The sequence below is a fragment of the Prionailurus bengalensis genome, chromosome A1 (assembly GCF_016509475.1).
Source record: "Prionailurus bengalensis isolate Pbe53 chromosome A1, Fcat_Pben_1.1_paternal_pri, whole genome shotgun sequence".
Classification (NCBI taxonomy): Eukaryota; Metazoa; Chordata; class Mammalia; order Carnivora; family Felidae; genus Prionailurus; species Prionailurus bengalensis.
In genome coordinates this window covers 119,270,045-119,296,855 of record NC_057343.1, presented here as the reverse complement: position 1 = coordinate 119,296,855, position 26,811 = coordinate 119,270,045, and the positions used below count along the sequence as shown (strand labels likewise).

General features: G+C 41.5%; 1 protein-coding gene across 5 annotated transcripts in view; it reads right to left on the bottom strand.

Moving 5' to 3' along the window:
- The window catches only part of ARHGAP26 (Rho GTPase activating protein 26), a 427,015-nt gene that overhangs the window by 261,678 nt on the left and 138,526 nt on the right, over positions 1-26,811 (bottom strand). For all 5 annotated transcript variants that reach the window (XM_043589835.1, XM_043589845.1, XM_043589853.1 and 2 more), the window contains exons 9-11: positions 26,705-26,805; positions 20,156-20,250; positions 494-572 (exon numbers count right to left, since the gene is read on the bottom strand). In XM_043589835.1, the coding sequence (XP_043445770.1) occupies positions 494-572; positions 20,156-20,250; positions 26,705-26,805 (275 nt within the window). The remainder of the gene's footprint in view (positions 1-493; positions 573-20,155; positions 20,251-26,704; positions 26,806-26,811) is intronic.

Here is a 26,811-nt window from a genome sequence, read left to right as displayed (position 1 = left end):
GGACGTCATCTGGAAAGCATCGTAATACGACACACATGTCGTGCTGCCGCTGTGGCGATGAGGAAAGATACTGCATGACCAGAAGGCAATGAGGAAAGATACTGAATGATCTGTATACACTTTTATGATCATTTATCCCATTCAAATAGGTTCGAGATAATGTTTGCATCCTAGTATATGGAGGCATCAATACTCAGCAAGCCAGACTCTGCCTCTTCTAAGAGACCTAGGGACAATACAACTTCCCTGGCCGAGGGAAGTATCACACAGACTGAAAGGCCTCAGAGGCCAAAGCTCAGGGACTGCAGCCACAGCATCACTATCACTACCAACATCAACATCTACCAAAGTCAGTCCAAAGTTAAAGACTCCTTCTGGTACACTGGTCTTGAGAAACCAAGGCTTGAGATCAACGACAAAAATTCCTGCACTCGGAAGCAGCAAACAACTTAGGGCCTTTATTTCTGTTCCACTTCCCTCAATTGTTACTTACAGGTTCCCGGCCATCCATGGCCTCCATCCAGAGCCTCCGGTCCTCTTCCGACAACGCCTGCATGGTGATGACTCCTGGCCTGTGGAGAAAGGAGGACACAGATATGAACCCAAGGCCACAGGCACAGAGATCTTGATGAAGGTGAATCTTCAAGAAATATCTGCACAGCATAGTGAGGGGTTGGTGAGATTAACAACACAAAGACAGACACACTCGTGGCTCTTCAGAGCCACCTTCCAGTCTCAGAAAGCAAAGCCATCCTCTAAATGCCCCTCAGTGAACCCATTTCCCTCAGGGAGCAAGGAAAAAAACACAGTAGACAAGACCCTAGAGTTACTCAACACAAATGATTAAAGTGATTACTTTAGGGGCACCCGGGTGGCTCAGTCGGTTAAGCATCCAACTTCGGCTCAGGTCATGATCTGGTGGTTCATGACTTCAAGCTCCATGTTGGGCTCTATGCTGACAGCTGAGAACCTGGAGCCTGGTTCGGATTCTGTGTCTCCCTCTCTCTCTGCCCCTCCTCCACCCCCCACCCGCCAGGTGTGAAGTTCTTCACATGCATTACCTCTTTTCACTGCTCACTGAAATCTGTCTGCTCTTTCAAAGTGAGCACAAACCCTCCAGAAAGCTTGTACATAATACCAAATGTTGTTTGTTGAGTCCCCTTTAAAGACAGCACCCCACAACAAGAGACTTGCACCATGGAAACATCCTTGGGAGAAGGGGCTAAAAGCCCTCTGAGCTCATTAAAGCATGAGTTCTTAGGTTCCACAGATGGGTCCCAGAGTGTCTATGAACCTTGCTTCCATCTTCGCATGTACATATGTATGTTCTTCTGTATTAACAGTTTAATCTATCCCATTATCAAAAAAGACTGCAACCCTCAAAAAGTTAAGAACTGCTGATTTAAATCCCCATTTTAAAGCTTGAGAAAGCCCAAAAGGCAGTCAGAGGTCGAATGAGCAAGGATTCCATCCCATTACCGCGTGAGTCTGTGGTACTGTTCGTGATCACAGAACACTATGGTATTGACACACATATGGGCCTGGCCGTATCCTCAACAGCATGAGTCTATTCATTCTGACCCATTATATCACTGCTTTATTTCCAAAGTTCCAATGAATATGCTAGGCCTATTTATGTTGAACATATTTCAAATATCACATTTGCCTCTTTTCATTCATCATCCCTCAACATCCCCTAAGGAAAAAATGTTCCAAAGATGTGAGCATGTAAGTACATGGGGATTGCAAATTCGAGGGGTGGGGTGTGAATGTGTGTGCACGTTTTGTGTGTGGAGGGGTAGGTGGACAAAAGTGGTGATAGGTGAGTAAGTGGGTGCATGAGTGGATTCGTTGAGCATGAGAACACTAATTCCCTTCCTGTGAAGGCCATTCTGGGCATTGCCACCCTAACACAAAGGGGACTTCAAAAATATAGTAAGGTCTTTCTCCACCAGCCCCTGCCAGGGCCCTACCTCCTCTTCTCAGAAATTCTCATTCTCAGACCCAAGTGCCCATCTCCCACCATCAGCCTATGCAGTGTGCCACACCCATGAGCATCTGGGTCTTACTGGAAGCCCACCGCTCCACAGAGCTGATCCTTGGCTTGTGGGCAGATTGATTCTACTCTTCCACCTCGAGCAAAAGGCTTCAATAGCTTATAGATAAAAAGAATACAAAGCTGCAGTGCATTGCAGAGCTCTCAAGCCCCTAGATCTGGAACTTTGAGTGTTGCTCAAATTGTTGTGCCTAGACCACCAGCCTCAGAATCAAGTGTTCCCTTAAAATGGAGATTCCCAACACAAAACCACCTTCCTGAAACTGAATTTCTGGGCTGGGGCTGGGAACATGGATTTTAACCAACTTCCCAGGTGATCCTACTGCACAGTGAGGTCTGAGGCCCACTACCCTGGGCTGCCCACAGGTTCCCCCCTTTCTTTCCTGTCCCCCCACACTAAAAGAACAAAGACACCCTCTGGTATATGCTAGGGTCAAGCAGCCAATGTGTCTCTGGTTCATTTCCTGCTAGGTGCTCACCAGCAAATAGTGAGACCATGGCAGTGGCCTAGCATACCAAGATTTCAGGGGCCTTGCACATGTCACATCAACTTCATGGCACACAGTGTGAGATACCCACCCAGAGCCACAAAGAGGAAGTTCAGACAAACTCAGAGGCCACTTGGCCCTAGTAACCAGGAAAGTCAACAGGATTTGTTTTCACTTCAAGAAGAAATATCAAAATGTGAGTTCTTTTCCACATGTGGTTTTGTTCCCCTTTGTGGGGCGGGGGGGGGGGGGGGGGGGGGCGCGGCGCAGTACAGAACTGAATAAAGTCGATTTAACACACTTAGTTCCAATCCTATCACCCATCCCAAGTTCAGTTTATTTTCTCCCAGTCTCATGTATGTACATCTGGATCACAGTACTATCCTTTCTAGACATCTAGAAAACACCCCTTCGGCTCCAACTTTCTTTTCCTCAGTTACAATTTAAACCACAGGTAAACAAATCTCTTAAGTGTGAATTTCCAAGAACCAAGGTGAAAGGGTCAACTTTATGTTGGAATCAAGCAGTAAGTTTCTTTGCATATTTGCCTTCCCTATGTCCCTACTAGCCATCACGCCTCAAAACAAAACAAAATGAGCAAAATTCTCTATAATCCTATACTTTCTGTGTCTGTCCTGTGCGACAGCACACTTTTCTAGAGGAATCAGCTTAGTTAACATGTGAAAAGCACTGGCTTTTCCTAACAAAGGGGAGAGGAGGAAGGAAAAAGAGAATTCCAGACTGGGATATGCAATGAGGAAGGGAAAACAATGGACGAGAACTGAAGAGCTCTTTCTAGCTCTACAAAGAATCGTGACATTATCACGTAACAGAATAAAAACGACAATAATAAATATCCTAGGAGGACATGTCAGATGCTGTGCTAAGAACCATATATATATATACACATTATATATATACATATATGTATATATATAACGTATATATATATAAATTCATTTAATCTTGACATATATATATGTATATATAAATGTATATATATATAAATTCATTTAATCTTGACAACTACATCATAAGGAAGGTATACTCTCATTATCCCACAGGGCAGATGAAAAAACCAAGGGTCAAAAAGGTTAAGTACTTTGTCCACAGTCCCAGAACCAGGATCTGAACCCAGCAGTCTGCTGCTTCTTCCTTGCACGCAAGACCACAGCAAATGTGAAGGTGCCCTAGGCCACAGTGAGCTAATATTGACCACCCAAGTCCTCTGTCATCAAAAAGGACTAGGCCCTTCCTTAAGCATCACAGTGAGCTCCTGCATGGCATCAAATAATATCAAACAATAAAGGGCTCTGTAAAACCTAAAGGATCTCATAAATATGATCACCACTAGAATACCACTCAAACAGCCAATCCAAAACAAGAATATGATGGTGGCCAATGTGACGGTGGCTCACTTTCTACAGCAGTGGTTCTCCATTTTTATGCCTTAACATTCTCAAGAGATGGAAAGGTGAGGACTTCTTTTTAAAGAACACAAAAAGCACTAATCGTAAAGGAGAAAAAAAATGAGACACCTCGACTTCACCAAAATGAATAATTTTCATTATAAAAAGGTAACATTAAAAGAGTGAAAAGGCAAACTACAGAGAAAGAGATGTTTGTGGTTTGTATCTTCAGTGAGACTCTTAACCAAAATATGTCAAGAATGCCAACAAATAAGAAAAAATGAACCCAATTAATAAAATGGATAAAAGACTTGAAGAGGCACTTCAGGAAGGACCAAAAAAAAAAAAAAAAAAAAAAAAAAAGCCAACAAGTTTAAGAAATAGGGCCCAACATGATGTCTCTTCAAGGAAATGCAACTGAAACCACAATGAAATATAACAGATGGAGAGCATTCAGAAGACCACCAATACCAAGTAGTGGCAAGAATGCAAAGCCACTACAACTCTCATACACTGCTAGAGAGAAAATTGATAAAACCTTTCTGGCATTATCCACTAATACTAAACATACACCTGTTCTATGACCTAGCATTTCTACCTCTATTTATATATCCAAGATAAATGAGTGCATATAAGCCTACCAAAAGACACATTCAAGAACTCAGTTTTATTCATAATGGTCAGGTTTTACAACAACAAAACATTCAAATATCCATCTAGGAAAGTAAACTGTTTATGTTTAAACAAGGGAACACCACACAACAATAAAAAACAACAACCACTAGGTACACTCAACAAAATGAATGAACCTTATACACATAATAATGAAACAATCCAAACACAAAAGACTACTAACAGTATAATTCCATTGATATGATGTTCAAACACTAGTGAAAGTCATCTATGGTGACAGAATTCAGAAGAGTGATTTCATCTTGGGGGAAAGGTAGAAGCACACTGGAAAGAAACCTTCCGAGGTGACTGCTATGTTCTGTAACTTGATCTGGGTGGTTACATAGGTAAGGATGTTGGGTGGGGAGTAATAAAGATATAGAATTAAGATCTGTGCATCTTACTGTGATTACAACTCAATTAAAAAAAAAAAAAAGGTTTTAAATACCAAAGAAAGAGTACTTGTCATTACTAACTTAGGCTGGCTTCCCCTGACCGTGGTGCTTCAAACCGATACAAGCGCCTAGCGGACAACTGACTGAACTACTCTATGCTAGTCTTTACAACGTAGATTTAAAAAGTATCTACTTCATCCGGTTGTTGTGAAGGCGAAGTGAAATATTCATAAAGCATTTCAAAGTGTCAGACACGCAGTAAACGCTCCAAAAATTAGTTGTTATAACTGGGCTAAATGGAGGTGGGGGGTGGAGCGAAAAAGATGTCAAGTGTGCACAAGGGTCAAAATTACAGAGGGAGAAGGGCAGGTGTATGTATATAGTTTAAAAAAGGAAAAGAAACCAGCCACAGGTGCTTCTGCTACACAGGACCCCACCCCTAAAAAACTCACACACAGCACTGAAAATCACACCTCTACCACAAAGCCAGCCAGGCCAGGGGCTGCAGTGACACACAGGTTCTGACATCACGGCCATTTCCTTTCTCCTACAGAGTAAAAGCATCAAAGTGGCCTGCTTCCCCCTTTTGGGATTAATGTCATATAATTGATAAGGACAAAGAAGGGGTCTGTAGCAAATTCTAGAAAATCTGCCAAGGAGCTCCCTCTGCTCCCTAGCTGGGAGAAGTAACAAAGGACCTGCAATCCTTTCTACAGCTCAATCCTAAAATACTACTTAAGATATGGCACCTCATTTTCACTCTGAATAAATCCTTGGTTAGTGCTCTATCTTTATCAGCTTGAGAACTGTGAACAAGTATCTGCAATTTTTTCTAAGCTGGCACTCCACCTGTCACACGACTGGGGAGGAGATGCAGAAAATGGTTACTCATCTGTCACAGGGCAAACTGTGCCCCAGCGCCATATCCCCTTCAATTCTGGCCTCCAGAAAGAGCCCATGGAGAACACGACACCCTTTACTGCCACATCCAGGAGGTGGGACCACTCATGTTAGCTCACAGCCTCCTCAGCAGCAGAGAGCAAGCAGAAACTCAACCAGCCCAGATTCCAGGGCCACTCAACAGCTTTCCTGCTCTAATCTGATTCCTGAATCTGAGTCAACAATAGTGATCTCAGGGGCTTGGCAATTCCACTACTTCCTACTGGACAAGGAAATGCTGTTACTAACTCCACCCCACCGAAACAAACACACGCAGAGTCTAATAGTACTGTTCTTTCTAAATCAACCTCCAAAGATCTAGGGGTTACCCATTCCTAAGACTCTAAGTATTCTGTTGGCAAGAACTCATTCCCCAGCTTGCATCCACACAACAAGACTCATGTAAAAGTCAAGTTCAGAGTGAAAGAAGGGCTGTGGCACCCACAGAAACACACATTCCCTCAGCCTGTGTTTGAAGCCTCTATGCTTAGACAGGACGACAGGGACTGGTGAAGGCTTGGAAAAATAGGCTGCCATCCACAGGTGAAAACACACTGCTTCTCACATGCCACTGGGAAAACAGGCCCCAACCATTCCTGGACCATTACACGGGTTTAAGGTTCAGTACAACTTCATTGACACAAAGATACGGCCCAAGTCATGCCAAATAACCTTAGAGAATGACATTTCTTTCTTGTCCATAAAATTACACACTCAAATGTCTATAGCCAACAGGCAAGTAGGCAAAAGGGAGTGAAATTGAATAAAAAAGTATTTACTGCCCCAGGGAAAACAGGCTCAGTCTCACTTTCCTCATAACATGCAGCCCTTTTCTTTTTCTTTTGCACATTTACTTTTTTGATAGAATCAAAGGAACAAAGGAAATATTTCCCTTCTGTGGGAAAGATAACAGTGCAATGCAAAGTGGCAGCTGTCACCTGTCATCACAGTGAAACAGCGGGGCATGGTGGAGACTGCAGCAAAGTAAAGAGCACAAGCGTCACCTGAAGGAGGCATCCCCCCGGGCACCTAAATATTTCGGTCAATTAAGCCTCTGACTTTGGCTCAGGTCATGATCTCACAGTTCATGGGTTCAAGCCTTGCATGGGGCTCTGTGCTGACAGCTCAGAGCCTGGAGCCTGCTTCACATTCTTTGTCTCCCTTGCTCTCTGCCCCTCCCCCACTCATACTTTGTCTCTCTCTCAAAATAAACAAACATGAAAAAGATTTAAAAAAAATAAAGGAGGCATCCACCATTCAGCTCTATCAACAGCTGGCACATGGGAAGGGGGATCAATATTAACAGATTTTTCCAGCTTCAAAATGTTGCCTCAAACAGTACTCAAACCAAACCAAACGTGTCTGTGAACCACCAATCTGCAACTTCTAGTGTCTATGTCTGACTTCCTCTGCCTCTATCCCTGAGCTTCACCCCAGGTTATCATGGCATAATATAAAGTCATCTCATGCACTAGAACCAACAACAATGTGTTTCTGTATTCTTGATTCATCTCACAAATTCAACAGAGCATCTCCAGATCTTCAAAAAAAAAAAAAAAGGACAAACAGGGGCACCTAGGTGTCTCAGTTAAGTATTGATCTCAGCTCAGGTCATGATCTAAGGGTGCTGTAAGTTTGAGCCCCGTATCAGGCTACACACTGTCAGTGCAGAGCCTGTTTGGGATTCTCTCTCTCCTTCTCTTTCTGTCCCTCCCCAGCTCGTGTGCTTTGCACATGCTATCCCTCTCTAAAAATAAATAAACTTAAAAAAAAGGAGAAACATGGGCTACTTCCTCTTCTTCCCAATACTCAGTACCCTGTGTCATCCCTGGAGGGCAACATTCATCTATTTAGCGATAAAAAGTTATGAATCTGCACAACTGTAAATGCACTAATGACCCACTGAAAGTTCTTATGCACTACAGATCCTTCTGCGTGAAAAGAATACGCCACCACAACCTGAGCAAGTTATAGGAAGAAACAGAAAATGTGAGAAAGAAACCAGAAGTTGCAAACTGGGGGCCCATTAACTGTGGCTGATACGTACCGAGTATTTACCAAGGGCCAAGTCCTGTACTAAAGACTTCACTTGCGTTATCATTTGTCCTTCATAATAACAACTATATGAAGTAGGTATTATCATTATACCTCTTTAAAAAATTGAGACTCAAAATATTGTAAAATGTCACACCACCAGTAAGTGGCAAAGCCTCAACCTGCTGACTCTGAAGGCAAACCCATGTATAACCACAGTACTATATTGCCTCCATGTGTATGCAGTGTATGTGCCCTGGGATCCATGGTAACCAGCTCCTTAAGTGCAGGAAAGGAAAGAGGGGTAACACACACACACACACACACACACACACACACACACACACCTGACCAAGTTTTCGGAAGCAGGCTTCTCATCAATTTAGAAATGATCAGATCCTTTCAATAACGAATGAATTATAACCTAGTACGGCCTATAGCACTGGCCTCTTCAGAGGAAAGATCCTAAAATAATTAGCGTCATAGCAGTAATAATATTTACTCTCAAGAGTAAATACTGTCAATCGTATCAGGTAATTTCCTACTTTTTTATTTTTTTGATGTTTTTTTATTATTTATTTTTGAGACAGAGAACCAGCGGGGGAGGGGCAGAGAGACAGAGAGGGAATCACAGAATCCGAAGCAGGCTCTAGGCTCCAAGCTATCAGCACAAACCTAGATGCAGGGCTCAAACTCATGGACTGCAACATCATGACCTGAGCCTAAGTCAGATGCTCAACTGACTGAGCCACCCAGGTGCTCCCTATTTTTTATTTTAAGGGAGAGTGGTTGTGACATCAGGAAGCCCACAGAAAGAAATCTTTGGCATATTAAACTGCATGGTTCCAAAGAAACAGATACTGATTACCTATTACAGGCCAGCCATGATGCTAGGTAACATAGGCATAAGCAAATGTTAACACCCAGCAGAAGAAAGCATTATTAATTGCCACAATGAATAAGACTCAGGGAGAACAAAAATACTTGTTACCACTATTGATAACAAATCGAAAAAACATTCTAATTCAAAAAATTTATTACTTCATTTACCAATTTTTCAGTTTTACTATTCGTGTTCATAGTGAATACAAATGTAAGTAAGTGGTATTTACTGATTGAGTTCTTTCCTCTCCTTAGATTTATTTAACAGCAACATTCTGGTTTAGATTTTTAAAAAACAAACCTCACTTTATATTTAGAAGTTGGCTAATGAACTGGCATTCACCATTAGTAAAACATCAAATTTCAGGGGCGCCTGGGTGGCGCAGTCGGTTAAGCGTCCGACTTCAGCCAGGTCACGATCTCGTGGTCTGGGAGTTCGAGCCCCGCGTCAGGCTCTGGGCTGATGGCTCAGAGCCTGGAGCCTGTTTCCGATTCTGTGTCTCCCTCTCTCTCTGCCCCTCCCCCGTTCATGCTCTGTCTCTCTCTGTCCCAAAAATAAATAAACGTTGAAAAAAAAATTAAAAAAAAAAAAAACATCAAATTTCAGTACACAGAAGACTAGAAATAAGGTTGCCCCAGTCTCCCTCCATAAAATCCATGAACCACCACAACCCGTTCTTACTTAAGCCAGAATCAAACAGTAAACACTCTCTTCGTGTACAAGAAGGAAGAGGAGAAAGATCACTCGATGGCAAGTTCAAACTGCCTCAGTTTTAAAGACTCCAAGAACTTCTCAACTAGTTTACTTTACAGAATGGCCAAGAAGCAATCCAAAAGCACAATATTTCCCTCCAGTCTACCTCCACCCAAGTCATGGAAGTTAGAGGAGAACACCCTCTGAGGAAGGAAAGGCCATTTCCTCTCTGAAATGTCAGTGGTACTGAGACCAGCACTCTAATCCAACCACCAGGAAGGCAAAAATCAAATATTATTTCAAACAAGGGATGAGGAGGGGAGGGGAGGGAAGGGGAAATCTGAAACCAGGAAAAAGAGGTTCATCTGTTGGAAAAGATAAAGGCGCACTACACCAAGAAGGGAAAGCGGATCTGCCTGGGGCTCAGCAAACACCGGACAGACAGCCTAAATCACCCATCTGTTTTCTTCATCATCCTCAAATAAGCCGTCCCTGAAGCAAAGAGCCTGACGTTTTTCATTTAGAAAGCAAGGTAAAATGTAATGTTTTAACAGAGGTTGGACTGAGCATGCCTGCTTTTGCAGGGAAGCGGGTATGAAATGATCCATCACAAAAGGGTGGGAGGAAGGATTTCCAAAGAATGAGTCATTTAGAAAACCTCTCCCTTAAGGAGTAAGTCACATCATTTTTTCTATAGCGCTTGCATGTGCGTGCGTGCGCGCGCGCGCGCACACACACACACACACACACACACACACACACACACACACCGCTGACTCCTAATTGTCGATGTATATAGGACAGCTAATTTTCAAATGGACCTTCTTAATAGTTACTAATAAATATACAAAACTGCCATCTAGAGGCTTAACACTGTAGCAAGTCTGTTACATAATATGATCCTTTTAGGAAAACACGCACCATCTTATTCATGCAACCTCACCAAGACACGCAAACAAGTTCAGGCACACATGACACACATTAGAAGCAAAAGTACTATTTAACCTTAGGATAGTTGCCTTTTGAGATAAGAAACTGTAGGGAAAGGCATAAAAACGGTTTATCTTTTATAGGGAATATACAGAAGTAACAGGTTAACACATACATAATTTGAAAAAGGAATCTTCCCCCACCAGCCCCTTTGCACATATACACTGAACGCATCTGCATTCACTCTTACTTTATAGAGGACTTTAAAAATCATGACACTGTAAGAAAAGAAACAACATCAAAATGGAAAAAACAAGCTCCAATAAACATCCTGCAAAGTAAAGGTTCAACCTAAGAACAATGAATTCCCAGGTTTGGGAGGAGAGAAAAAAAATCCAAAAGCACAACTTTCTCTGACACAGGACAGCATCAGGAAGGAGTATCACTGCATTCCATCTTCACAAGAAGCCTTCAAGGGAAGTATGACTCACCCCATCTTAAGATGTAGCCCAAGACCTCGTGCAGTCACAGAGCTAGTTAAGGGGGAGGCCCTAAATTGAAAGTGAAGGCTCCATGCATCTTTTACCTGCATTGTGCACCCTGCCATAAAAACATCCTTGAAATAAGGGTGGTAACTGATTAAAGGGCGTGGGTAGATTTTTCAGACCTTCCATAAATCTTCTAAGCCTCCACTATTCTTACTTTAACCAACCTTTCATTTTCATGGAATTTGTTTCATCCTACCTATATTAAAAGCACATTATGTAAGTACGTGCTCACGTTTTAATTTAAATAGCAACTAACGTGATTAAGCTCCTGTAGTCTCACACACAATAGTTCACCAAAGTCCCAAAGAAAAGAACAAAATGATCTAGCTCAAAAATTGCATTTTCCGTAAGAAACAAAATAAACAACCACAAGCACATAGTACTGTATTAGAGCTGTATGAAATGACGCAGTAAGGAAATTATAGACACTCAAATTGAGACTTGAAAAGAGGTATATAGAACTTACCTAATTAAACAACCATCCAAGCATTACCATGAAAAGCTCATACACTGTTCAAATACCCAGTACATACAGTGGGAAGACGGCAGAGTTGATAATGGGTATGGCATGCCAGGTTGGTACTGGACAGAGAAAAGAGGTCTTTCTTCACCTTATTTGTGAAAGCTTGCAAAAGGAGGGCTTCAGGTTTGGTTTGGAAGAAAAATCAGGTGATGGCTTTTAAAAAGGAAAGTCCATTAGATTCAGAGTGCCTCAGTAAACTTTCTAACTTCACAGTCAGTAAATTCTCCAGCATATAGTAGTGCTTAATAAATGAGGGAGGGAGGGAGGGAAGGAGGGAAGGAGATAAGGAATGGATTCAGAATATTCTAGTCATGCCATCAATCTCTGTAAGAACAGAGGGATTAAGTCCCGGTGTTTGTTACATTTTCCTACAGCTATCTGGTCCTCCAAGTTTGTTGGAACACTCAACACCCCAGTTTATACCTATAGTTGCGTGAGTAAGTGTGTATGTGTGTGTGTTTGTGTGTGCCCATTCTACAATCAAAAGTAAGCTCTGTGAAGCCAAGGACTAAGCTCATCTTGGCCCCCATGTCAATAGCAGGAATGGGGCACTTAGTACCCTACATAATGTTTTCAAACATATTAACTCCTGTTGGAGTCAGCTAGTCCTGGAAAAAATAAAGCATTCTAATTGTTTCCTTTCCCCAAGTATAAACAACGCCCCTCAAGAGACTACACTGATTTAGTACATCACAATGAAGACTTTTGTTTCTATTATTTTCCATATGGTTTAGTGGCTCCTCCTGGAAAACATATGGGAGAAAATATCCATGTGTCACATCTGTGAGAAATTTCTTAAAAATAAACAAATCCAGGGATGCTGGGAGAAGACTGCCACCATGATCCTTTAGTTTGAACAAATATTTTCTCTACTTTTGCTTAGTAATTGCAATAGGATGCTGCATGGTGCAGTCATTTATTCAAAGTGACTAAAGTGAGGCATCGATTGGCAAGTATTAGTAACAGCTACTTTTAGACGGAATCCCGTTTCTACCCAGGGACTTTACACTGAACTCCCTCAAAAAGAGCTGACACAGTTGAAGGGGAAAAAGTGATAAATCTAGTCTTTGTTCGATCAACCAATATAAAATATAAACCTTCAAGTACTCGGTGCTATGGCAAGGTAAACCAAACAGGGCTTCTTTATTGTGATAGAAGAAAGAATGATTTTTGTAAAGCTCACAAAAGCTTAGGCTACCTTCAAGAATAGCCAAAACAAGGAAGATAATTTATGTCAATATGCTGTTTGTGAAGTGAGGCTCCTTGCCAGTCAGATTATTCAACAGGTGCGTGTTGGGCCATCCATCTAAAAGGCTGTCAGGGATATTGTTGCTGCTGCTTGATTGAGGGAGGTCCTCCCTATTCAATACTGTGTTCATTTGCTCGGACTGCTGTAACAAAGTACCACAAATTGGGTTACACCCCCACAAGAAATCCAGCCTCTCATACGTTTAGAGGCTGTCAAGTTCAAGAGCCAGTAGGGGTTCCTTCTGAGGTATGTGAAGGAGAATCCTCTCCATGCCTCTCTACTAGCTTCCGGTGTTTCCTGGCCAATCTTTGCCATTCCTTGCCTTGAAGACACATCGCCCCTATCTCTGCCTTCATGTTTGCATGGTTTTCTCCCCGTGTGCCTATCTGTCTCACTGTCCAAATTACTCCTTTTTATAAGGACATCGGTCATAGGAGATTAGGGCCCACCCTAATGACCTCACTTTAATTTGATTACCCCTGTAAAGACCCTATTTCCAAATAATTTTAATTTTTAGATACAGGGAATTAGAACTTCCACATGTGAAATGGGAAGTACACAATTCAACTCATAGTAACTATCTTCTAAGAAAGAAAATACTGCTCTTTGTACCATGTTGTGGCAATAGCCTACAACTACTCCAAGTGCTACACACTCATTTAAAGTCCTATTACAGTCTTAATGAGTCCTGAAATTCAACTTTAAAACACCACCAGAAGGGAAAAATCAAAGCAGTATCACATTGATTTAACAGACATAATATCTTGATCTAAGCAGGTTTTCACTTCATAACTCAAGAAAGACTCAAGAATTTCTACTAACAGTAACTTCTCAGTGTTGGTAACAATAAAACCCTTACGAAGGAAAGCCAAAGACATGAGAAACTAGTATCAGCCTGTGAAATATTTACTCAGAATAGTCAAGGGTCCTCAACAAACTCTTGGGTCTGAAAACTAGTTCTGAAAAATGGCATCAGAGGCAGGCACTAGAGAATAAGGGATAGATAAGATGTAATTATGTAGAATTATGTAACCATATGAAGTCAATATAGAAGGTTCTAAGATACTGTGAAGAGACTATAGGCCTAGTTGAAATACCAAAGGAAAAACAATTAGATAAAAGAATTAAAAGCAGATTTCTGAAATGTATTTGGTTTATAGACAATCTCTAACATACAGTTCAAGAACTATAGTTCTAAATCCTATAGCTCTGAATTAACAGTTAATTTGATTTCAAGCTTATTCATGAGCCAGAGTCACAATACAGCTTCCTTTAAGACAAATGTCAGAGACTAACCCCTTTTCATTAGAATTTGAGGACGAGCAAACTGACAGCATTGTATTATGATCCAATGAAATTAATTGATAAATGGCATTGTCACTATTTCTTACTCATGTTAGTCTCCCGCAATAAAGAGAAATGAATGTCATTTTAAAAGGGAGAAGAGATATACCAAAAAAACCAGCACTCATGGAACACCTGTGTGAATGTGCCCAGCCTGTGCTATCTGCATTGCCTATTTAAAGTATTAGCCATGTGAGGATTTTCTGAAGGTCACAAGGTAGTAAATATAAGAACAGAAGCTAGTTTGCAACTTGAGTTCATCCATTTGTTTATGATGCCACGTGCAAGTGATTACAGTGAGAAAGCACTTCTCAGATTTCACAGCCAGGAAGTTGAACACAGAGCAGGGTCTCTGAAACCCAAGTACTGACAGCACTGGGCTTATCACTGGAAAGCATTTCTAAAATACCCTCAGTTTTGAGGCAAGGTGCCCTGCATTGTGCTCCTATACACATCAGTTCAATTCCCTCCTGAGCCTTGGTGAAGACTCACACCTCTAAACCGCAGATTTCCCATCAGTAACAGGGATTAATGGAGCACAGTCCTCCTTGGACTATCGTGAGGATTACAGGAGACATGTATGAATGGCGTTCAATTTCCAGAAAACGTTCTCTTAATGCTAGTTCCCTCACCTCTCCTCCATCTTGAACTTAAAAAGTGAGTTTTACTGTGGTTGTTGTGGTTGCTTTTTCCTGGTCATCTAGCTATATTCTCCTCTCTAGGGGTAAGAATAAAGCTCCTCGGTAAAGGAGCTTGAGTTTTCTGGTTTTTTGTTTTGTTTCACTACTGTTCCTTGTTACAGTATTTCTAATAAGGAACCATTTTTATACACTGTGAAAAAACTGTACTGTGATATGGTGTTTAATGTACTAATTATGAGTAAAAATAAAGGACAAATGAAGAGCTTGTTCCAAAAGTGGATTTCAGAGTCCCTCTCCCATAGAGTCAGACTATGTAGATCTGGGGCAGAGGCCAAGAAGCTGTAGTGTTTTTTTGTTTGTTGTTGGTTGGTTGGTTTTTTTTAATTTACATGCCAGTTAGTTAGCATATAGTGCAATAATGATTTCAGGAGTAGAATCCAGTGATTCATCCCCTATGTGTAACACCCAGTGCTCATCCCAACAAGTGTCCTCCTTAATGCCCCTTGCCCATTTAGCCCATGCCCCCACCCACAACCCCTCCAGTAACCCTCTGTTATCTGTATTTAAGAGTCTCTTATGTTTTGTCCCCCTCCTTGTTTTTATATTATTTTTGCTTCCCTTCCCTTATGTTCATCTGTTCTGTATCTTAAATTCCACAAGTGAAGTCATTCTCTAATTTTGCTTGTGTATATATACATATGGTACATATATACAAATGGTATATATATACACACCACATCTTTATCCATTCATCTGTCAATGGACATTTGGGCTCTTTCCATACGTTGGATGTTATCAATAGAACTGCTATAAACATTGGGATGCATGTGCCCTTCGAAATAGCACACCTGTATCCTTTAGATAAATACCAAGTAATGCAATTGCTGAGTCATAGGGTAGTTCTATTTTTAATTTTTTGAGGAACCTCCATACTGTTTTCCAGAGTGGCTGCACCAGTTTGCATTCCTACCAGCAATGCAAAAGAGATCCTCTTTCTCTGCATCCTGGCCAGCATCTGAGGTTTCCTGAGTTGTTAATTTTAGTCATTCTAACAGGTGTGAGGTGGTATCTCATTGTGGTTTTGATTTGTATTTCCCTGATGATGAGTGATGTTGAGCATTTTTTCAAGTGTCTTTTAGCCATCTGGATGTCTTCTTTAGAAAATCAACTATTGGGGCGCCTGGGTGGCGCAGTCGGTTAAGCGTCCGACTTCAGCCAGGTCACGATCTTGCAGTCCAGGAGTTTGAGCCCCGCATCGGGCTCTGGGCTGATGGCTCAGAGCCTGGAGCCTGTTTCCGATTCTGTGTCTCCCTCTCTCTCTGCCCCTCCCCCGTTCATGCTCTGTCTCTCTCTGTCCCAAAAATAAATAAACGTTGAAAAAAAAAATTAAAAAAAAAAAAAAAAGAAAATCAACTATTTATGTTTTTTGCCCATTTCTTTCCTGGATTATTTGTTTTTTGGGTGTTGAGTTTGATAAGTTCTTTATGGATTTTGGATACTAACCCTTTATCTGATTTGTCATTTGCAATTATCTTCTCCCATTCTGTCAGTTGCCTTTTAGTTTTGCTCATTGTTTCCTTTGCCATACAGAAGCTTTCTATCTTGATGAGGTCTCAAAAGTTCATTTTTGCTTTGGTTTCCCTTGCCCCTGGAGACGTGGTGAGTAAGAAGTTACTGTGGCCGAGGTCAAAGAGGTTGTTGCCTGTTTTCTCCTCGAGGATTTTGATGGCTTCCTGTCTTATGATGAGGTCCTTCATCCATTTTGAGTTTATTTTTGTGTCTGGTGTAAGAAAGTAGTCCAGGTTCATTCTTCTGCATGTCGCTGTCCAGTTTTCCCAGCACCACTTGCTGAAGAGACTGTCTTTGTTCCATTGGATATTCTTTCCTGCTTTGTCAAAGATTAGTTGGCCATATGTTTGTGGGGTCCATTTCTGGGTTCTCCATCCTGTTCCATTGATCTGAGTGTCTGTTTTTGTGCCAGTACCATACTGTTTTGATGATTACAAAAAGCTGTAGTTCTAACAAGCACCCCCAAGGATGCTGGGCACAGGTGGTTCTCACCACACAGTAAGACATGCTGACATAATCAACTCAAAGATGCTGACCTCCTGGAATATCACTTCCTAAAGGCTATAGCCTCTGTTATAAAATAACATGAACTATCAGCACTAAGCCTAAAAGGTAGAAGTATTTGACCCTAAAAACCCAACACATCGTACATTCTAGGTCAAAAACTACTACTTCAGCATTTATGTGTATCTCAGTAGAGTAAAACCTTAATTGCCAGTACATCAACGTTTATAAATACAACCATCTCCTCTTTTCCTTCCACATTTCCTAAGTGCTAAACTTGCATTTTACCCCTCTACCTCTCTAGCCATTCAGGTACAGGTGAAAATCTGTGGAAGGCACAGATTGGAAAGACAGCAGAATCATCTCCTGGGTAAAGTGCATTGGGGAAAAACTAAGGTGTAAGAATCTTCCGGAAGACAGAACAATGGGCAGAGTTGCCAGGAATGCAGCTAAGAAATCCATGGAAATGCTTTTCCTTCTCTCCTTAGTCCCTTTCTGGATGGGTTAAGGAAAATGCAGAATGACACTGGAGTCACAACAGGATAGGTAAGGAAAACACTGCGAAACTGTAACCTAATCTTTGGGATCAAAGATGATGACCTATATAGAACACATACAAGGTGTTTCATACATGTTCTGTGTTATTTTAGGTGACTGTCAGGTGGCCACACCTAGGTAGTGGCTGTTACTGGAGTTGCCAAGGGAAAGGCAAAGCAGGGAAGGGGGCAACAGCTTACTGACGAGTAGGAATAACTTCAGGGGGGTCTAAGCTAGAGGAGTATCCTTCCTCGCCTGGTACCTGGAACTCAGATGATTAAAGCAGAGAAATATTGCCTCCTGGGGATTAAGGGAAGAGGCATGGCTGTGGGCTGGTTCATTTTCATGTCAATGGCATGCTCCAGGCTGTGCCCTTTGCTATCTCTAAGAGTTGGCGAGCTCTGGAAGGGAAAGTCTATCCCCAGTCAGGAAGGTTTTTAAGGTGTTCCAACACCATAATATACAGAAAGTGTTAAATTTAAACAATACAACAGAACTATCCACTCACCTCCTGCTTACTAAAAGGAGATTTAGCAGCCTCTTTCCGAACTACAAACAAAACCCTTCCATGTCATCCTAAGGGAACCAGAGACAGAAGCTTAAGATAAATCCACTTCCCAAACCCACTCAGTATCTTCAATGTGACACATTTGCTCTCAGCTTTTAACTGGGACATGCAAAGCTTTTAAGGGGATAATAAAGGGGAAAGATGGTAGGAAGCGTTGGAAAGGTGGAAATGAGACAGAGGCACCACGCTGAGTTTTAATTGCCTAAAGAGCAACTCGCCAAAACTTCTGTGAAGACTTCTGAGGCAGAAAACAGAAAAGCATGAAGCTTCGGAAATCATCTCTGAGCTGATTTTCACTCTAAGGGACAGCCACTGTGGGAGGCACACCCTTTTCCAAATAACCATGCGAAGAGATGCAGTCTCTAGAAACAACAGTTGGCAAGGCAAACAACTAACTCTGCTTCTAAACACACACATCTTCTCCGCCTCTGTCACAGAGGCCAACAATAGGAATTCCCTTAGATTCCACGCTAAGAACAGAGAGCACACACACGCTTAAAGCATCCTGAGTTAGGATTTGTTTAAAACCAAGAATCACCAGTTTTGGTGTGAGGTAGACATTTTGCAATTCCCCTTTGCTACCCTAGTTCAGCCTACATCCCCATGGAACCCTCCCCACCCACATCCCCAAACACAGGGATACTGGGGTATCCAGTACTGGGGATACTCTCTTTTCTTCATAACATGAAGCATGAACATAACATGAAACAAACATAATTTGTTTACTTCTCAGCATTTAGAGTCTAACCTTACAAAATAATCAAGTCTGGTGGACACGTGGGACAAACTAATTAACAAATAACAATTTGCTGAGCATTTATTATTTGCCAGCCTGCCAAGCATTTTCCGAGCATTATCTCCACGAATCCTTACAATTCTAGGAACTAGGTACTATTACCATCTTCATTTTCCAGGTAAAGAAATCACGGCCCTGAGAGATTAAGTAGTTAGCTGAAAGTCACATGGCTATGAAGCAGCCAAGTCCAAATTTAGACCCCAGTTGCCTAACGTGAGAGCCCAAGCCCATGTGTAATGACGAAGTGCTGAAGAGATGAGGTGAGTTTCCATGATCTTGTGATTAATGCTAAAAGGACATGTTCCCTCCATGGGAGCTCTAACAACCTCCAAGCAGTCACAGCACAGGGAGACATCATGCCACAAGAAGGCATTCCCAACTGCCAACACCCACAAGGTACTCAGTCTCTGCATCTTATAGGATCAGGAAAGAGTGGCCAGAGATAAACGTTCCAGAAAGGGCAGAAGTACTGGCCTGACAAGATGGTGTGGGTGTGTGTGTGTGTGTGTGTGTGTGTGTGTGTGTGTGGCGGGGGGGGGAGGGGGGGGCATGGGTGGGTGGGTGGGTTTAAATAAAGGGGAGAAAATAAATGGCATTAGAGGAGACTCATGCTGAGATTCAAGGATCTTCAATGCTGGCACTGCTGATCTTGAACAGATAGCAGCACAAAAAAGCTTAGCACGTGGCTTTCACTCAAAGAATTAACCTGTTGCCAAGTAAAGTGTTTCAAAGAACTGGAATGTTGTCAAACTAGCTTAACACCATGAAATGGTACAACTTAATGAGACTCCATATATATTGAGGAATACAATGCACAGCTCCCTCTGCAAAAAGTGATTTCACAAGGGGTTTGCCATCTTTCCCAGGCACATACACACAGTGGTTGGTGAAATGCTACAGCTGAAAGCTGTCTGTTTTTTTGTTTTTTTGTTTTTTTAGCTGAGTACAACTTGTTCCACCCTTCACCTCGCCCAATTCCTTTTGAACCATTTTTTAAATTAAAAAAAGTAAATATGTTTTAAAGTAAAATCTTAAATAGCTCATATAGTCATGCTAAACAGTTTTCTTTAAACACCTACTCAACCTCTTAAGAAATAACACCCATTCCTTCTCAGGAAACCCCTAATGTTAAAGCAAACCAAACCGGAAGCTCAGCACTGTACCTACAAGCGGGAGAAGCTATACTGATCCTTGCAGACCAGCAAGTGGCCTGAGGTCTGCTCCAAATTGCAGCAGGGTGGAGCAGCAATTTGCAGCAGGGTGGAGAAGGAGGGGGAGGGTGGGATTGGAGGACAGAAAGGATCTGACTGAATGGAAAAAGTAAAAAATCCAAACTGAATAGTTTTTGTTCCTGAGCAAAATGTGACAGCTACTCACCTGTCTACTGCTTCTACATCAAAGCAAAACCTCTTCTCGATAGAGTCTGTTTTCCGCCGTGTGCAGGATTTCAGGATGACAGATTCATCTTCTCCCTGTTGGGAGCACACAGACTATCACAATGAGGCCTGGACATGGGCTATGCTCTGTGCCTCTGCAGGGTACCACAAATACATCACACCAACGAGAGCAATCACTCCATCTTCTCAAGCCTGAGTGTTCACCACCATAGGAAGGTGGAATATTGATCCAAAACTCTCCCTCAGCTAACAGCCTCATGCATCTAAAACCTGTAAACCGTGTTATACTTAACATGAAATATCTCTAGTTTTAGTTCACTTCTAGCACGTCATGATGGTACAGCATCAACCCCTGCTCGATAAACTCTTGCTGATAATATTTGAGGCTGAGTTAATTTACAAGTTTGAAAAGGGTTACACAAGATGGCCTGCAGGCCTCCTCCTGACTCTGAGTTTCTATGGTCTTGAGTCAGTCATCATTTTTTCAGGAAAGCCTTCCTGGACCAGGTCAAATATCCCCAAGACATGTTCACATACACCATGTACTTTGTCTCCCTCACAGCACTGATCATAGCTGCAATTGTCCGTTGATGTGGGCAATGACTCCAATCATGTCTCCCTCCTCATTACACTCTAAGCTCCCTGACAGCAGGGACTATCAGTTTTTACTGATTCCTGTGTACCCAGAGAACAAACCGGCCAAGGACAGAGTAAGTGCTCAATAAATGGGTTTTAACAGCTTTATAGAGGTATAACTAATGTATAACCAACTGTACGTGTCCATTTATGAGTTTTAACATCTGTATACATCCATAAAATCAACACCACAATCAAGCTAATGAACATTTCCATCACCCCCAAAAGTTTCCTTGTGTTTTTGAATTCTATCCCTCCACCTAGTCTATCTACTCTCAGGCAAAAACTGAATCTGCTTTCCATCATACAAATTAGTTTGCATGCCCTATATAATTTTATATAAAGTGAATCACACAGTATGTGCCCTTTTATTTTTGACTTCTTTGACTTGGCACAATTCTTCTGCGATTCACATTATGCTGTTGTACGAATCAAGAGTTTGTTTCTTTTTACCGCTGGGTATTATCTCACTGTACAAATGGAATCTAACAGTTTCATCGCATAGTGCTCTCTTATTGCCTAAAAACAGAGGGGTTTCTATCCCTGCTTTCTTTTCTTTTTTCCACATAAGAATTTCAGGTTCCTTGGGGCACCCGGTTGGTTCCATCAGTTAAGCATCTGGTTCTTAGGTATCAACTCAGGTCTTGATCTCACAGTCGTGGGATCAAGCCCTGCTTCAGGCATTGCACTAAGAGCACAGAACCTGCTTGGGATTCTCTCTTTCTCCCTCTCCCCCTCCTCTGGCCTGTGCCTGCTCTCTCTCTCTCTCTGAAAGTAAATAAAATTAAAAAAAAAAAAAAAAGAATTTAGCATTCCTGTTCCTCTTGCCCTTGCCAATCTTTTTCTCTGAACAAGGGGAAAAATTAGCAAACTTGTCTAGTTTGTTGAAATAGAAAATGTGACTGCATATGGTAAAACTTAACTACCCTCTAGTATCACAATACCACATAAAACACAGAAGACCTAGCAAGAGACAGTTTATGGAAAGTCACAAGCTTTCCATCTACTATCTACTTTGGGAATAGAGAACAGCGGATGTAAAGGCCTGTGGTCAGGGTCCATGGGCCTGGGAGGAATTTAAAGCTAGGCAGTATGGCTGAATCCCAGAGCAAGAGGCAAAGTGGCATGATAAAGAGTATAAAGGAATCAAGAGCCACATTATGCAGATTGTGGTCCTTATCCTGAGAGCACAGGAAAAATAATGAGGGGGTTCAAGCAAGGGAATGGACAAGGTCAGCTCTGGGCCGCCCCAAACCTCACACGGAGAGCGGCCTCATCTCAGAGGCTAGGATACAGGGGACTTGTGTTTCACCACACAGAGGGTCTAGTCTCCAAGATGATGGAACATCTAGTGGCCTAAAACTAAGAAAAAAGCAGGTACTTTTAAAGAAAAATAACACAAATAAAATGGACAGCAAAGTGAAGAAAGGGGAATAAAAAAGCCCGTTAGGAAAAAAACGAAAACAAAAACAAACACCACATTATCCATTTTAAGTCTGCCTCCACCTCCTAAGAGAGCTTTGTACAAACACATATATGGAAGATGCCACATGATTCTCCTGTACAAATGGAGATGCGATCACCTCTAGACAGCCAGTCTTCATATTCCCTCTACCCTAAAGCTGAGGAAATAGAGTGACATCATGGAAAGCTACTGTTTTATATATTTTTTTCTATGATTATGATTATGATTATGATTATTACTAATATTAGCAGCAGCCACTCTGACTCAAGAGATGCAGACTCCAGAATCAGGGTCTGAGTATTGGCTCTGTACCTCAGGACTTGTATGGCTTTATAAATCATTTTCTCTTCTGGACCGCCATTTCCTCCTTTATGAAGGAGAAAATTGGATCAAACAGGATAATACAGGACAATACAAGGACTCAGAAAAATGTAAAATAAACTTAAGGAATGATTAGGAAAAATAATTACTGTAATATCAACCCCCTAATACAGAACTCATCACGTGTCAAGATCTGTTCCAAGAGTGTATGTACCAATTCACATAAACTTCTTAACAACCCAGTGAGGTGTTTACTATTACCTCACTAAAGACTTAGGAGTCCAGGGGTGCCTGGGTGGCTCAGTCGGTAAGCATCCGACTTCGGCTCAGGTCATGATCTCGCAGTCTGTGGGTTCGAGCCCCGCGTCGGGCTCTGTGCTGACAGCTCAGAGCCTGGAGCCTGTTTCAGATTCTATGTCTCTCTCTTCCTCTGACCCTCCCCTGTTCATGCTCTCTCTCTCTGTCTCAAAAATAAATAAATGTTAAAAAAAAATTAAAAAAAAAAAAAAAAAAAGACTTAGGAGTCCCAAACATCTACCATTACTGGCCTCTAGATTCACTTTCAAGTGGGATAAGACCAAACACGAGGGAGTTAGTTCTTCTTTTAAGCTTTAGGAAAGCACAAGGTAAAAGGCCCCAAAATAAAGACTGAGAGAGAATAATTGAGTGAAGCTCATTTCTAGAAAGACAGAATTAGAAAAGGAACATGGCTCAACCCAAGAAAGTGAGTCTAACTCTATTTCCATTGCATGAAAACTAGGGCACAACTAATGACTGGTGCCTACTATCGCTTCCGATTCTGTCATTTCTTTATGTTTCTCTATTTGAACAATGTTTTCCTGAGAGTACTCTACCCCTGACTGGAAACATTAATAGGGCTTGGGGTTTTTTTTGCTATAATACATGGAAGAAAAAGAGATGCTGATAAATTCCTGTATTGTGGCCCAAGTAAAAGAAAGCCAGGAAGAAAAATTCAAAGTGGTAGACAGCAAGGAGGCAGCCTGGCAGAGTGACTAACACTCTTGACAAATGCATCTAATGTTACTGAGCCTGGCAGTCCAATTTCAAAGATGGTGGGTGCTCTTGGTCTCTGTAAAGCACCCCCCGGCCCCCCCCACACACACGCACCCAACACATGGTACCATAATGAACCACACAGAGGACCAGAGATGGCATGCTTATTACCGAAGACTCATTTATCAATATATCAGAAACAGCTTAAAAATTACTTAAACTACAGAAACAGAGAAGTTATGCTAAATGGAGTCTGAAGATTCAAACAGATGAAAAATTTAAATACTTCTCTTAAAAATATTTAGCTATCTCCCAAAGGAGTTATGTCCAGAAGGAGATATGGGGAGGAGGCAAAATTCGAAGTGATAATTGACAAGAATTTCTCAAAGTTACTGAAAGACACCAATCCCCAAATACAGAAAGGCCCCAAATTCCCAAGTACAACAGAATGGGGGGAAAAGTCACACATAAGACCATCATAATGAAATGTCCAATACCAAAAGGAAAAAACAGAAGACATTACGAGCAGCCAGAGAAAAAAATGGATCACCGGAAGAGGAAATGCATTCAGGCTGCAGTGAGCAAGCTGGGAGGAAAGGACAAAGGCCAGAGCACAGCAGAGAGCTCCACAGCAGTGACTGTAGGGCATGTGAGGACCAGAGCCAGCTCCAAGAGTATCTCTCTGCCACAGAAGCCTCACGTCACAGGGTGTGACTCTGCATCCTCTCCCAGTTAAAGTGAGTGGGCTTGGGGAGGTTTCTGTGACTGCTTCAAGCAACAGAGCAAAAGGAAGGCTATATGACTTCTGAGACTACATGGGGTCTCAGCTTTTGTGCTGGAATATTCCCTCTTGACACCTTAAGCTGCCCTGAGGCCACCAAGCTGTGAGGAAACCCAAACTATCTCCCATGGAGAGACCAGATGGACAGGCCCTGAGACTATCCAGAGCAGGAGGGAAACAGAGAAGGGAAGGAAGAAAGAGATCAGAAGAAAGGAAGAGAGCCATGGCTGACCAGCCTTCAGCAGCTTCAAACCCTCACTGTTCCAGCCCCAACCATATGATTAAAACCACCTGAGAAACCCTGAGCCCAATTCCTGACCCAGAGAATCTGTGAGAAATACTAAAATGACTTGTGTAGTTTTAAGAGCTGCTAATTTTTTTGGTCATCTGCTCCACAGCAACAGATAATCGCAACACTCACACCCACCAACTGGCAGCTCTCTTTGTATCAGGTAAGAGCGTTATCCATCAGCTTCACAGGACAAAACCATGCAAGAATTTCTAGCCTCCAAACACATTTGACATACTTAATACTGAATGCATATGAAATACAAGAATCTTTCTTAGTTGCAGTTCCTAATAGAACTTAAAGCTAAAAATAATCGTCTTGCTTTAATTCTCGTCTAGGGTACCATTCCTCCTGGAACTATTATGTACAAAATTGAGAAAATTACCTCAAAGCAATGTTAAGAGAAAGGAACAAAGTTCGAGCTATCACAATCTCCAATTTCAAGATATACTACAAAGCTGCAGTAATCAAAACAGTATGGTACAAGCACAAAAAGAGACATTACGGATCAATGGAACAAGATTTACAGAGGCCAGAAATAAACCCACACCTATATGATCAAGTAATCTACAACAAAGGAGGCAAGAATATACAATGGGGAAAACACAGTCTCTTCAACAAATGGTGCTGGGAGAACTGGACAGCTACATGCAAAAGAAACGGGACCACTTTCTTAAACCATTCACAAAAATAAACTCAAAATGAATTAAAGACCTAAATGTGAGACAGGAAACCATGAAATTTCTAGAAGAAAACATAGGCAGTAATTTCTTCGTCATTTGCCACAGAAACATTTTTCTACGTCTCCTCAAGCAGGAGTAACAGAAGGAAAATTAAACTATTGGGACTATAACACAATAAAAAGCCTTTGCACAGCAACGAAAACCACCAACAAAATGATAAGGCAACTACTGAATGGGGGAAAGTATCTGCAAATCATGTAACTGATAGGGGGTTAATATCCAAAATATTTGAAGAACTTCTGTAACTCAACACAAAATAAACAATCTTACTGAAAAATGGGCAGAAGACCCAAACAGATACTCTTTCTAAACAAGACACACAAATGGGTAGCAGACACATGTAAAGATGCTCAACATCGCTAATCATCAGGGAAATACAAATCAAAACCACAATTACATATCACCTCACACCTCTCAGAATGACTAAGGTAAAAAAAAGACAAAAAATCACAATGGTTGGTGAGAATGTGGAGAAAAAGGAACCCCTGTGCACTGCTGGTGGGAATGCAAATTACTATAGGCACTGTGGAAAACAGTATGGACATTTCCTCACAAAACTAAAAGTAGAGTTACCATATGATTGAGCAATTCCACTACTGGGTATTTACCCAAAGAAAACAAATACCAATACAAAATACAAAAAGATATACGCACCTACTTTCTGCAGTATTATTTACAATAACCAAAATATGGAAGCAACCAATTGATAGACACCATGGCTACAGAAGATGTGAGAGATGGATAGGTAGGTAGGTAGACAGACAGACAGATAGACAGACCGAGAGAGACAGGAATATTACTCAGCCATGAAAGAGAATGAGATCTTCCCCACTGGCAACAACATGGGGAGATCTAGAGGCTATAATGCTTAGTGAAGTAAGTCAGACAGACTAAGACAAATACTACAGGATTTCATTCCCATATGCCATTTAAGAGACAAATGAACCAACAAAGAAAACAAAAAAAAGATGGACAAAAAAGCAGACTCTTAAATATGAAGAAGTGGTGGTTACCAGAGGGGAGGGGAGTGGGGGCATGGGTGGAATAAAGGGGGTTAAGAGTACAGTTATTGTGATGAGCACTGAGTAATATATAGAACTGTTGAATCATTACATTACGTACCCAAAACTAATTTAACACTATATATTATACTTCAATTAGAAATTTTGTTTAAAAAGAAAATTACAGTGCAGTATCGAAGATGTTACTTAACACTAGCATTATAATCAACCTATGTTAGCCAAGCAAATCGAGCATGAAATTTAAAAAAATGAACTTACCCCCTTTCCTCCTGACTTTTGGTCAAATGGTACCATGGTAATTTGTTTGGAATCCCGTTGATAGGTACAGTAGTGCTTCACCCAAGAAGTTCCAAAGTGCCCTGCAA